The sequence below is a fragment of the Pteronotus mesoamericanus genome, unplaced genomic scaffold (assembly GCF_021234165.1).
Source record: "Pteronotus mesoamericanus isolate MK-2021 breed Mesoamerican mustached bat unplaced genomic scaffold, CSHL_Meso_final scaffold_54, whole genome shotgun sequence".
Taxonomy (NCBI): domain Eukaryota; kingdom Metazoa; phylum Chordata; class Mammalia; order Chiroptera; family Mormoopidae; genus Pteronotus; species Pteronotus mesoamericanus.
The window spans coordinates 3,779,386-3,793,925 of NW_026555321.1; the positions used below are offsets into that span (position 1 = coordinate 3,779,386).

Sequence of the window (14,540 nt, forward strand, 5' to 3'; positions counted from 1 at the left end):
TATAAGGTGGAAGAGAATATCCAGGATGCATTAGGGTAGTGGTGGAAGTAAACACACAGAAGAGGAACTGGCAGCTTGATACGGTGTCATTCACAGGCTTCAGAAATACTCTAATATGTAGACTAGGAAGGTGACAAAAAGAATACCCTTGCATCCAGAAAACAATATACCAGGCCATGTAAAAGTATTAGAACAAAGCAGAAGGCTCTCTTATTTCTCTGGGTCAGTTGCTCTCCAAGCACAGTTTCTGAACAAGCCATCTGTGCTTTAAGAACTCCTGATGCAGCTAAAGTTGAGAACCCCTGTTGTGGAGATCAAGAAGGAGGGATGACAGAAAAACAGTGGAGTTTAGGCCGTGTGGAGAGAAACAGATGCCGTCCTTTTGTTTTTTTCAACCACATCGCCACTACCAAGGAACTGCTGAGGTTGCATCCCAAGCACTGTCCCAGTTCTCCTAACAAGGAGGATGTCGTGACATAATAATGTCATCTATTCCCACCAGGTGTATGCTGGGTATCTGTTAGGTGACGATGTGCTCAGTGCGGGGGTGGGGGTGTGAGAGGGGAGATGCAATAGGGGAAAGACAGCCCAGGAAATGTGCTTGTGTGTTCAGACTTCAGTAACATGTTTTTCCCAAAATGTAGGAAAGCATTTCCCACTTGGAAAAAGCCTCATTACTATCTATGTAAAGCTCCAACCTCTGCAATTAAAGGAGGAGAAGAGTAACTTAAGTGCCACACTCTGAACTTGGTTTCTGAAAGATAAAAAGAAAGTTTGTGATTCCACTGTGTACAATGGGGTAAACAATTGGAAACTTGTGCTGTTCTAAAGTTTCATGACAGCGAGACTGTCAGCCTTGCTTCATAAAAACCATCTTGGGAAATTGTGAGTTAGTTTTGACACCCTAGCCTCATCTCCTTTTTTTTTTTTTTTTTGCTTTCCCTTCCTGCACCTTGACAAGCTTTCAAATGGATATACTTATGTTAAAAAAAAAAAAAAAAAGTCTGAAGCACTTACAATTTCTAACCATTCTTCAAAGAACATGGCGTTTTAGCATTCTTGAGGTGTTTTAAATGTTTCCAAAAGGCTTTGCTTTGGACATGACTGGGGGTTGCTGCCTGCAGATGACGATTAATTTAAAGACCCTAAGAGCTCCTTTGGTGTACTGGAATTTTCAAGTGCACCATTTAAGGTACTTGGTTTCTGCCTTTTAAGAAGATTTAAAACTATTGAACCTTTCTTAGTTTACAAGAGCTTAAGTGCACCACAGTGGATTTTCTTGACTTTAGTTGCTGCAATAGTGGAATATAAGAGCAATTAATTAGAGTTAGAAATCAAGAATTCTCCAGTTGATGAATAAAAATGACAGAAGGCAGTGCGAGCCCACCTGAATCTTTCCAGGAAGCAAGATGCATATATGTAAAGTAGTGACTATGACTAAATGTTATTAATTTTCTGCCTATGTAGGGAAACATGAGGTAATTTCTCAGGAGGCGTTTGTCAACAACATAATTATGTTAAACTCTTAGCATAATGAGCCTCAATTTCATAGAATCCCGTTTAGCGTGAATGATGCTTGGTTGGGAAAGTATTCACAGTCTAGGGGAGCCCATGTTTAACTTCTGGCTGGTGGTGTCCTTGCATCTTTCCCCTCCTGGCCCTGGCCTCCCATTCCCCTGCGGCCCCCGGCCATGAATGCACCGCCAGTGCATTGTACCTCACTGGCAGAATCACAAACACTCACCCCCAGCCTGGCTGAGACTCAAGGCCGCTGAACTTCTGAAGCAAAACTAAAACTAAAAAAACAATGACAGTATTCACTAAACTAAAATGGTGATGGAAAGAGACTTGACCTGGCTGGTGAACACACGATGCAGTATACAGATGATGTATTATAGACTTGTACACCTGAAAACTATATAGTTTTACTAACCAACGACATCCCAATAAATTCAATTAAAATAATAATAAATATATAAATAAAAGTAAAAACTTAAGTTAGTGGAGTGCTACTGAAGGGTAATCTGTAACCTTCCTGGGAGTATATGAGATATTTTAATCATAAACATTTGAAAGTAGTTTGTAAACAATGGTGAGGAATTCTTGGGAGACAGAACAGCTAATATGAACCCCGTGGTGTTGGTGTTTCCATCAGTTTAAAGTTGTTTCACATTAATGGTTCTAGATCTCTCATCATCATGAACTCCCAAAGACTGTCCGTGCAAACTTGAACTACCAAACTCAAAAGATCACTATTCACTAGGAAGGAGAAAAAAAAAACCAAAACAGATGCATGAACCTGGCTACTTGGAAACTCTAAACCTTTTGAGGGCCACTTTCCTTATCTGCAACGCAAGGATGGAACATTAAATGGCAATAATAAAAATAAACAAGAACTGGTGTTTACTGAGGGCTAATAACTTGCCAGGTATTGCTTTGAGTATATTAACTCTCGGTCTTAACAAGAACTTTGCAATATTGGTGCCATTATCACCCCTTTTCTCAGACGGGGAAACTGAGGCACAAAGAGGTTAACTTAACTTGCCTAGGATCTTACAAACAATATGACAAAACAGGAACGGAAACTACTAATATCCTAATTACCTTACAATGTGGTTTTAAGAAATAACTCAGAGTATTAACTTTTTAAAAAGCTAAAATACTTTTTACCTTTGTAAAATAGTCACCCTGTGCATGGCCTCAGCAGCCATTTTTATATCAGTGATTGAAGGTAAACCTACAGTAGTCTACTGAGGAGTGTTAGAGTAATGTTCTAGTACCACCTGCATTTTATGCATAAGGAAACTGGAGATTAGAGGGGTTAATAGTTGGATTTAGACTCACAGCTGGCACGAGGCAGTATTGGTATTTAAACTGTACCTTCCGACCTCAGTCTATCCCAGTAACTAATATCGCCATCATTAGTTCACTCAAAGTCCGAGGGAACATGGACTGTGCAGCTTGGGCAGAATTCAGAAAATGCCACAGGACTTAAACCCCTTCAGTACTAACTACCTGCTTTGGACAGCCTCCCGGTACTCCTGGTACTGGACGTGCTGTCGCCCCTGGTCAGCACCGTGATGCCCCCAAAACTCGCCGTCTTGGTCATGGCGGGCTTGAGATTGCGGTTGGAGCTGTCAGAGTCTGTGCTGCTCCAGGCCCGCTGGTGGTCGGACCACTTGAGTTCGTTCTCCGAGCTGCTCTGCCGGCTCCCGGACGTTCTCCCTGAGCCATCTCTGTTGCCCCTGGAGCAGGGCCATCAGAAAAATGCACAGGGACAGTATTACATTCCATGAGCAGTGTGGGCCTCGGGCGGGAACGTTTCCGGAAGAGCCGCCTACCAGGGACCCTTCTCGTCCACCCTTTCCATTAAACCTGTTGCCTCACAAAGAGTGCCACAAATACCTCATTCATGTGCAGACGGGTAACACATCACACTGAACACTCATGTTACAAAGAGGGAAAACAACAAGCCTAGAAATGTCACATGGTCCCTCTGCCAGTGAAGGAGAAACAACTAGAAAAACATGGTAGAAAATATAATTGTAAACTTCTGTTGTGAACAGGAGGGAAGATAAATTCTCCTGACCCAAGTCAACAATAAATCAATATTTGGAAACGCTTATGATCTTGAATGATACTAAAAGCAACTCTCGCTGAAGAAGAGAATGTTGTCTCTCCCTTCAGCAATTAGAAACTGGACTATGGGGAAATGACGCAGTTCCAGAAAAGCCATTTGTTAATTTATTTTCTAAGCTTATGAGCTATACATCTGAATTCATGAAGGATCTGACAGACAGCACAGAAATCACAAAAATTACTGTGTTAACCTCCGGTGAGAATTTTGCCCAGTGAGTTTAACCTTCATGGGCAGAGGAAAAGCCTTTCAATCCTGGCGTTGTGATAATAACAACGGTGTAAACACTACACTGACATGAAACATTTCAAGGGGATCGATGGAAATAATGAAAAAACGCTCCTTAGGTGAAATCACACATTTGTTCAAAATTCAAATAGAAACAGTAAATGTATTGGAAGAGAGCCAATAGCCAGAAATGAAGTTTGAAGACTCTGGAGAACCTCTAAGCAGTGTGCAAAACTCTATGTCATCTTTCCTAGAGAAAGGGGATGAAATTTGCATTTTCATTGGTTTTGTAAAGAGTATCTTAGTTAATATTTTCAAAGCTTTTTCTGCAGTTGGAAATAGTTCATTAAAATAGTCTTAGATTCTCATGGATTATTAATAAGTAGAGAAGACATAAATCAAAGGCAATAGATATAACCCCAATTTTCATATCACTATGCAATGTGACATACCCGATCTTGATCCAAATCTCGCACATGTGAGCAGTAGCTTTGCTAATAAATATTCTTCTAAAGACAATAACGAACTGTTGAGATGCTGGACGTACGCATATCTGATTGAAATATGCACCAACCAAATTGTAAAGAGGGTGCACAGACAATTTCAGGTTTTACTTCAACTTTGCTTACTCAACTTTTTCTTTTATCACATGAAAACGGAAGAAGGCAAATGGGCCTGAAGATAATAAAAATGAAATCGCTTATCTGTGCTAGGAACTTCGAAGAGTGGGGGGAGGAAGTGGAGCAGAAAACTCATAAGACAAGAAGCACTCAGTGCCCTCCTGTCATTTGTCAACATTTTCTTACAAACATTCTATTCTCAGGACCTCAGGATGGCTGGTTTTAGAAACAAGGACCATCTCAAAAAAGACAAGGCTGAGAGGAAGTATCAAACCCCTCAGCAATAGCCAGGAGACTTTAGTTCTTAAGCTCCTTTGGAATTTAAGAAAGCCAGAGGAGGTGGCCTGGAGAAAAACTACATTTAAAAAAAAAAAAGATTTTATTTATTTACTTTTAGAGAGGGAAAGGGAGGGAGAAAGAGAAGGAGAGAAATATCAATGTGTGGCTGCCTCTCATGTGCTCCCTACTGGGGACCTGGCCTGCAACCCAGGCATGTGTCCTAGACTTGGAATCAAACCAGTGACTCTTTGGTTCACAGGCTGGCACTCAGTCCACTGAGCCACACCAGCCAGGGCAAAAAACTACTCTTTTCTACTGGAAAGATTAGCCATTTTTCCTTTTCTGATGGATTCTGATGAATCCTCTCTTTTAATCTCCAAATTCGATTTCATTCTTTCCCCATTCCATTCTGATGAATTTGACTCATCTTCGACAAAGTCTGCCTAAATATTATTTAGCAACTGTAAATGTACAAAGAATGTGACAATTATCTCAGTTGTAGCTAATTTGGAATGTTTATTATAGGAAAAGATTTGGGGTGGTTCTTACCTCAACATATGGGATGTGTCAGAAGGAAGCTGTCCATGTTGGTGGGGATTATAACTGATTCTGCTTCAGCAGTCCCTAGCCCCATGAACTCTGCATTTCCCTGGGAGGAATCTAGACCTCCTTTAAATGCCAGTGTGGCTGGGCCTTTGTCTGCAAAGGAGGTATCCACCTCTATCCCTAGGTGCTAGCCAGGGTGCTACAGTCTGCACCCTTCACTCTGACAGAGCCCTGTCTAGACACTGGGTAGTTCCTCTAGACTTGGGTCACAGCCTCTGGCCAAGCAGGCAACCTAAGATTTCTTTAACTTCCTCTACTTCCACTGCACCAATTCCAATCATCATCCTACATCAAAATCTGTGCATGGCAAAAGAAGAAGTTTAAATTGCTGCTTTAGACACTTCTCGTTAATGAAATTCAAAACAATACATCTAATTCTAATTTATGATCTCTACATATTTACATATTGAAATTGTATTTTATAATGCTCTACCCACTGATTATTCTCCTTAACACGGGCAAGGGGAAATCTAGAATTGAATTTCATATCTATTTGGGTGTGGCATCATAAGAATCATTTTGAAAATATCCCCCAGTGCCTTTCTGTCCCACCTAAGTCCAGTCCTGGTCCCCTACTACTGAAGCCAGGGAGCCAATGGTAATGAGATGGCTGGTCAAGATGAGGAGTTGGCCGCCTTGTGCTTAACTAGAGATTGATCTTAGAGCTAATATAAAGCACATACTCTAAGTTCTGTTTCTGTGCTGATTAATATAACTCATGATCTTTATTTTACTTTTTGTCTGAAGATGACATTTTTTTTTAACCCAAGGTAGATATGACATACACTTTGAATTTTTTTTTTTAGCATTTTGTGAATGGCTTTGTGCTAAATCATTGTCCTGAGTCTCTGTGCTTGATGATTTTGGTCGGCAATGGTGTCCAGATTTAGGATGGCTGTCCTGAGTAGATGGTAGCTCTGGCTAGGGACCAGATTTAGGGCTATGTAAAACTAACTGGCCAATAAGGGGCAAAACCCACATTTCCTCTATATTGCCTGAGCAAATCAGACCATGATATGTGAGTGTAGGAGTACTGGTAAGTTCTAGTCCTTTGGGCTTTCAAAGAAAAAACAATGCAAGGTTATTTTTTTTTTAATCTTCAAGTGTGAAAAGTATCTAATAATACAAGGGGACGGCATTAGACTATGTAGTTCAACTTAGAAATATGAAGGAAGTTAAAAAAGATCCTGTTTTTTTTTTTTGTTTCCTCCAAAGTGTAAAGGGAACAAATTACCTCGTCTAATGATAAGGTCTTAAGTTCAGATTTACTACAAAGCAAAACAAAACAAAACAAAACACCTCTCTAAGCACATAATCTATTTAATTTTCTTGGTAACTTTTTTCTTCTAAGTAGGCAAGAGTTTTGTTTGTGTGTTTCTTTTGACTATCCTAAAAAGAGATGAATCCTAATGTTCAGAAAAGCACTAACATGTTAATATATGGATTAGGTATATATTTGTTTCAAAATGAATGCTAGAGATACATTTGATATAGTGAGAAGATGGGTATGATCCCTCTGCTTTCATGGAGCTTCCAGCATAGTTTAAAACTTAAAAATATATTATATTATTATAATTATAGTTAGTAAATTATAATAATTATATAATATAATTTAATATTATATATTATAGATTTATATATATGCTTCTATATATACATATCACCCATTACCCATATCCCACAAAGATCTTGACTTAAATAGTTCATTTTAGTTGAGCTCATATTTTCCTTTAGAAATAAAATCTGTGCTTAAGTAAACACTATTTGAAATACTATGATGGATAGTAGTAGCTAAAAATCAAGTACTCAAATAGAGTTATAATTGATTTATTTCTGGTGTTGGAAAATATATACACAATTGCAACCTAAGAGAAATTTTAACTCTGTAATTCACTGATGTTAATTTGGGAATGTTAAATCAGTATGCTTCCGAAGCTAGCCCTTGAGAAGGAAGGAGGAAGGAAGGAAGGAAGGAAGGAAGGAAGGAAGGAAGGAAGGAAGGAAGGGGAAAATCAGGAAAAGAACTCTAAAGAATTGTATCCAAAGTAATGTTCTCTCAGTCCTGTATCTTACATTATCCAATATGGCTTCAATGCCAGCTCTGTAACAAGCTTTACAAAGAGATAACTGAACACATTTTAGTTCATGAACAGAGATATTTTACACTAATACACTTAAATTTAACATTGATTTTTGCCACATAATCTGAAAACACAGTTTTAAAAAAGTAAACCATACCAACCGAAAGAGCTGTCTTTTCTTATAGGTCTCATTGCATATGCTACTGTCTTCCAAGAGCCTACTGGAAATGAAAAACATGATTTTTATGATATAAAACCTAAGGGTAATAAATGGATGTGTATCCTACTATAACACAGCTGTCTTGCAGATCAACCCCATATGTAGTTTTCTTTGCATGACATTGAATTTTGCCATAATAAATGAATGGGAACATGATTTTTCCCTACCCCAAGATTCGAACACTGATGCTGGGATAAGGGAGAAGGAAGAGATGAGGAAATAGAGGGAATGGAAGAGCTGAGGAGAAGAAAGAAATACATATAGATAAAATAGATATTTAATTCAATATATAAGTTGTAATTTTTTTCTTTGAGTAATATTAAAGTTATTCCTTATTTCTTGAGCATAGTGAAATATTGACATTCCAAAGGCAAGTGTCCACGGAATAAATTTATTTTTGTAAGGAATTCACTCAATTAAATTTTCACTTTATGGGAAGGCTTGTTCTTATACATAACTCATATATGTGACCAGTCATTGTATTGATGAATAAGATATAATTTGAATATAAGTGACACAAGAGCATCAGCAGTCTTTTGTACAAAACCCAAGTAAATGAATAAAAGCAGAGAGTAAAATAGAGAAAAATGACTGGCGAGAAGACTAGGGAATACGATTTCTCACTAAACTAAAGTATAAATGTCCACTTAATCTTTTTGGTAAGGATAACATTTTGGAAATGTTCAGAATCATCCCTAAGATGCTAGTGCTTGTGGATTTTTAACTTTACTGTAAAATGAGGAATACTAGTCTGAATCTGAGTGGGGTTTTTTTTTTTAGCCTTTTTAATGTTTTCTTTTTTTATTGTATTTTTTTTCATTTAGTCCCCTTATACCTCCTCCCCGCACCCCTCCACTGTCCCCACACTATTGTCCATGTCCATGAGTCCGTTTCCCTTTTGAATGCCTCACGTAGTCTTGTTTTCTAATTTTATGTCTTCTAAAACAAGTCCATTCAATTGAGGGACTTAGTTACTTAAAGATTTCTAATTGCTAATATCAATGATGGCATTTTTCCCACCGATCATTTCTAATGACCGGTTTAAACTTTCTCTAAGTACTGGAATTTAATCAAACAGCCTACACTTTAATCAATTTATACGGACCGCCCATTAAGCTGACACATGATGTAAAATTAACCACCACTTTTAAAATGAATGCCATATTTTCATTCCAAGTTGCCCATTAGTAGAGCAAATGTAGAACTCCTAATTCCCCTTAAAAATCTGCAATTAAATCAATGGAGCATTTTAATACCTATATCAGCTTAGAACTATTCAAAAAAGGTATATATTAAATTTGAAAAATTTCTGCTCTTATGCTCAAGACTTTGTGTAAATTTTATAACCCATTCATTTCACAGCAATCACCTCCTCCTACTAACTCCCAAGCCAGGTGTACTGTTAAATCCAGACCAGTTTAGATAAGATTTTCAAGTTAGGCCTTTTATAAAGGCTGGTAGGTTATTTAAAATGAGAAACTTAACCCAACATTATTCAAATTATTATTTGAATAGCTATATATAATTAGTGAGCACAAGAAGCAGTTAATACAAAATATACAAGTACTTTTAGCAGCCTATTCAATAAGCCAATGAAACTGCAAGTTCCTGTGTGGTCTCAATTTGTACACTTTTAATGCCTGATGAACGTAACAGGAATTAACAACTATTGGAAGAACCAGAAGTTGAGACTTTAAAGAGGGGAAACATTTATACTCATGTTTGGAAGTAACTGAGAGAAGTTTTTCCCTCAATCAAATAATTATTAGACATGCTAAATAACATATGTGTGCATATATAGGTGTGTACACACAAATATATGTATTTACTTATACATATATTCAAGCATGCACTTATATATGGAATATATATATCTATGAATGTACAGGACACACATGACACACTTTGTTCCTCTAAAGACATGAAAAAGCAAATTTCATTTTACCTGTTTTCCACAAAAAGGCTTTCCTGGGAGCAAACTGACTGAAAAATAAAAGAAAGGCATTGTATCAGACGTTCTGGATATGTTGAGGGATTCCCAAATCCTTGCCTGATTTTAAAACTACTTTTCCCCTCCAAGGGAAAAAAAGATTAAGAAAAATAGGTACCATTTTTAGAAAAAATGGAAATAAAAAAGGGAAAAACTAGGTTAGAGGTAGGATGGAAACCATTCTCATCATGCAGCGCACAGTACTTTTCCATCAGAGCACCTCCAGGATTCAAAGAGATTGAGCCCGTTCGGCATCAAGGTCAGGAGAAGAGAGACGTGAATGAAACTGCGGGAGAAACGTGGGGCGCTCAGGTCCCGAGCTAGCACTTTCCTCTGGGGCTGCGGAGATGCTGCCACCAAGAGCCCAAAAGTCAGGTTCAAAGCAAGGCAGCGCGTGCGAGCCTGGCACGACCCCCGCCGGGGACGGGGGAGCACAATGTCACAGTCCTGCATTTATTACCGGGCAATGACAGACTCTCCCAAAAGAAACAGATGGATGGCAAGACTCTCCAAAATGAAGAGATGCCATCCATCATTCCTAAGGTGGGGTTGGGGTGGGGGGTGCAGAAGACAGGTGAAAACAAAATGAAGCTAATTTTTAAAAAAATAATAAAAAGTCACACTCCATCTAAGATTTCTTAGTTTTTCACAGAGAAAACCAAATTACTTTCTTCTTAGTTTTCATCCCCCTAGTATTCATTTCTCTACTTTCCTGTATTTATACACAACACAGGGAAGATAAAATTTCATTATCATTACATGAGGGAGAAGGGCAGATCAAATTAAATTTTAGCAAACAGAAGAACGGAAGCCCGAACAAAATGTGGTGCAATGGTCCTATCATACAGTGACTGTATTGAGGAATGCACATAAAACCATTTTCAAAGTACTGCTTCTAAACATAAATTTATACACCATATTATAGTGCAGAGTTCCTAAATGATGAATAAGTGACCTGCAAAAGGAATAAACACAGACTTAACAGGTCCATTTTAAGATAAAATAAAACTAACGAAATAATAATGACCTTTCAATATCAAGTTCTTGAATTCAAAGATGCCGTTAATGTAACCACTGCTCACTGAGGCAAGCAGGATATTGGTTTCTCCTTCCTTGTTACTGGAGGAATCATTTCCTTCCACTAAGCCTGAAGGCTAAATTTGGGCATAACATTTTTCTCAGTGGTCTGAGCATTTCAGTGAGGGTGTCTCTAAGAACCACTCCTATTTTAACCTCTGTGCCTTTAATAGGCATCCTCAACAGCAAGTATAGTGTGCCAAAACTTTATTTAACAAAAAGCCAAAACTTTACTCAATTACAAAAAAAAAGCTTTCCAGAAAATCTTTTTTATTTGACATTGAATTTTATAAAGGGAAGCAAATACAAAAGATATGCCACCCATGTTATTCCTATGAAGGTCAGTTTACAGTACAAAAATGTCTTACTGTCTATTTCCTTTAGTTTGGATTTGCTTCTCGGTTGAGTCAAGACATAGTAAGTGAAAGGAAGTGATATTATCTCAGAGATACACTATGAGTTCAGTTCTTTAGTGCCTCTCAGCTCTTGTCATTGCAAAGAGGTCAGTTACATTTAGAATGTTCTGGCTGGGTTTTGGAATTACTGAGACTCAACCACTGATCTGAAGGAGCTGATCAAAGACATTCTGACCTCTTCACACTCGTGAATCTAATAGCATTCTAGGAATACTTAAGCAGCCCAAACTCTTTGGGTTAAAAAAAATTACAGCACCCATAGGTCAAAAATAACTTTCCCCAAAACATACCTCAGGGCTTTTTGTCTGATTTTTGTGGGAAGGGCATAAAAAAATCATCTCATCATCCCTCCACCACATTTTTATAAATAAGAGAAAAATGGTTATAGGCCGTGATTCAGTAATGGATGATTATAAACGTTAAAAATAAGTAGTATTAATAACTTGCACATTTTAATAGCAGAAAAAGATAAAATTGTCACAGGAATTAATGCAGCATTCAAAGTTGTCACGCACTCTCAGATATAAAGGGCTCATTTTTTTTTTAAGGAGATGATTTTGCCTAATGGGTTGCCGAATTCTCTCCCACGTCCTACCCCCAATCCAGGCGGCAGGCACCACGTGCCCTTATCAGTTCTCACTGAGGAGGAACCTGAGTACATTCAAAAACAAAATAAAACAAAAAAAACACCTGGATGAGCTCCTCCCTGAGTCCCTGTTTACACATAAATATTCTTCAGAAATTATCTTCCAGGCAAAACATAGCCTCTTTACAAACATTGCTTTATCAACTTAACCTTCCTCAAACTAGCAACAGTTGCATAGGATCAATCATAAAACAAGCGGAAGCAAACAAAAGTTGTATTTCAAATACTTCTGATTCCCAAACTATATTTATTTATTCTTTGAGAACTAAATTTTTGTGTGCTCTGACTTACAATAATTTAGTTCTCAAATAATGAATAAATTTGTCTTATCTCAAGATACCAAAATTCTCAAATTAAATTTGAAAATTGTTTTCTAGGAAACCCAAAGTAACCAGCATATTTTGATTGTGCACCTACGTACAAAAGCACACACACAAACACCTTAGCCATCAAGATACGTTTCATTTGTAAACTGTCAAGAACACATCAAATTTTAAAATAAATTTGAATTTTGCTAAAGTGTAAATACCAAGAAGTACTTCTCTATTATTTCCTATTGTAACCTCAAGTAGAAAAAAAAAATGCTGCATAAGTATATAAATATTTCAAACTATTTGAATGATTACTACTTAATAATTAGCAAGGAAAACTGGCTTTATCATCTCATTTTCAATTATGAAAACACTAAATTAAAGACCAGCTAAGAAAAAGATTAGATATCTGTAACATAGTTTCCTTATGCTGGATTCTTTGCATTTGTTTTACAATTGACTTCATCAAGTTTAATTATCTCGTGGATCTCAACAGTCTGGGCAGTAGCAATGGTTACATGGGAATCTAGAACAGTGCAGATGAAGGTTCGCTAAATGGTCCTGTCTGTATAAGTAATAGGAGGATCTGCTGTTATATGTATTTAAGAAAGTTCATGCTGCTGTTATGTCCTTGAGTTTGTGTTAACAGAGGAAGGCACAGTGATATCCTGCTTAACTCATGGTGACCCCACCGATCCCCACCTCGTGGTTTTCACTTCCTGTAAAGTATCCCTCTCACATTGCACCAGGGCCGGAGTGCATATCCTACAGAATACAACAGAAGGGAAGGCATGCCGCTTCTAGGATTAGGTTATAAAAGACTGTGTCTTCCATCGCGGGCCCTCTGTCTTCCTCTCTTGGATCACTTGCACAGAGGGAAGCTTGTTGCCATGTCTTACAGACGCTCACCAGCCGATGGAGAGGCCCACGTGGTAAGAACTCTGATCTGCAGCCTATACCAGCAAGGAGCTGGCGCCTTCCCATACGCGAGTGAGTTTGGAAACAGATAACCTCACCGTCTTGCTGAGCTTCAGAAACTGAGGCTCCAACGGACTGCTAGACAGGACCTCTTAAAAGACCTTGAGCCAGAATCTCTTGGCTGAGCCACACCCAGATTCCCGACCCTTGGAAACTGTGAGCAAAGCAGTATTGTTTTGTTTTGTTTTAAGCTGACAAATTTGGGGATTATTTTGATGCATCAGTAAATAACTAGAATAGGGAACACAGGCAGTATCCCTCCGTCGCCTCTCTGGAGCTATCGGGCGAGGGAGGGAGACACTGTGCATTTTTTCCTCCCTCTGGAAAGGCGCCGCTTAGCCTTTCAAGATAATGAAAAGTTATAAGAAAAAAAAAAAAAACACCAGAGACCTTTTCTGTAGAAAAATTCACATCTGCTCATGAACATAATATTTTGTAGATGATGTCTGGGATTTTACTGAATCTTTGAGGCCCTTCTGTGAGTGTCCTCTGGGAGTGTGGATGCCTACTGAAATCCCCATGCCCCAAGGGACTGGGTGGTAAGTCACGTCAGAAACAAGCTTGGATCAGTAAAGCCAGAAATGGAAATGTGGGCCACCGGAGAACCTAGCAAAGGAGCTCACGCCTCTGCTTCCGCAGAGAAAAGGGCCACGGCCTTTTGAAGAAAGCTGTCAAATGCTTTCATGGACCAGGCTAGCTGCAGCAATAGCTTGGCATTGATGCTTTCTCACATTTAAGTTTGCTTTCACTTTTAAAAAAAAAATCTTAACATAGCATGTGGCCCTAGAGGCTCTAAACAGCAACAACTGCCTCCAATCTTTACCCTGGGACTCCGGTCCCTTCCTGGTAATCTCCTTAACAGGGTTGTGGGGAAGTCATGTGGACCCCGGTCCCGGTAATGACCTCTCTGCAGACGCGGGAAGCTACAGTGAAGGACAGCAGCCTCAGGGCCACCCTCCCCACAGGCAGGCATCAGCAATGTGACTTTCTGTCCCTGAGCTCTGAGTGGTTGGCAATCTGGCACAACTTTGTGGAGAAAAAAAGCATAATGTTGTTTGTACATTATCTAGGTGATTGGTATTTGCTTTTGAATATAACAACTCGTTCATAAATTGTATGGCTTGCCAAACCCAAAGTAAAGAGGGGAAACGTGTGTGTGTGTGTGTGTGTGTATGAGTGAGAGTGTGTGTGTGAGAGAGAGAAAGAGAGGGGTGGGGAGAGAGAGAGAATAAAAAATGAACTGGCCTTCAGAGAAGTTTCTCTTCATGAAGGTCGCCGGACAAGAACATGCAGCGTGCAGTCCACAGGGGGCATCCTTACGCTACCACAACTAGCAGAGATCCTCTCATTCCTTCGTTCTGGTATCCAGCAAACACACCTGAAGGCCTTCCAGGTGTCAGGCTGCACCAGCAATAAGTCTGACCATGACAACAATCTAAGTAGTCCACACA

General features: G+C 38.8%; 1 protein-coding gene across 20 annotated transcripts in view; it reads right to left on the reverse strand.

Annotated features, from left to right (window-relative positions):
* ARPP21 (cAMP regulated phosphoprotein 21) overlaps window positions 1–14,540 on the reverse strand; it is a 169,665-nt gene that overhangs the window by 62,252 nt on the left and 92,873 nt on the right. For 10 of the 20 annotated variants that reach the window (XM_054595336.1, XM_054595327.1, XM_054595325.1 and 7 more), the window contains 3 exons: window positions 9,617–9,654; window positions 7,613–7,672; window positions 3,013–3,245 (listed from right to left, as the gene is read on the reverse strand). In XM_054595336.1, the coding sequence (XP_054451311.1) occupies window positions 3,013–3,245; window positions 7,613–7,672; window positions 9,617–9,654 (331 nt within the window). The remainder of the gene's footprint in view (window positions 1–3,012; window positions 3,246–7,612; window positions 7,673–9,616; window positions 9,655–14,540) is intronic. The other 10 variants (XM_054595339.1, XM_054595333.1, XM_054595338.1 and 7 more) reach the window with 6 other exon arrangements.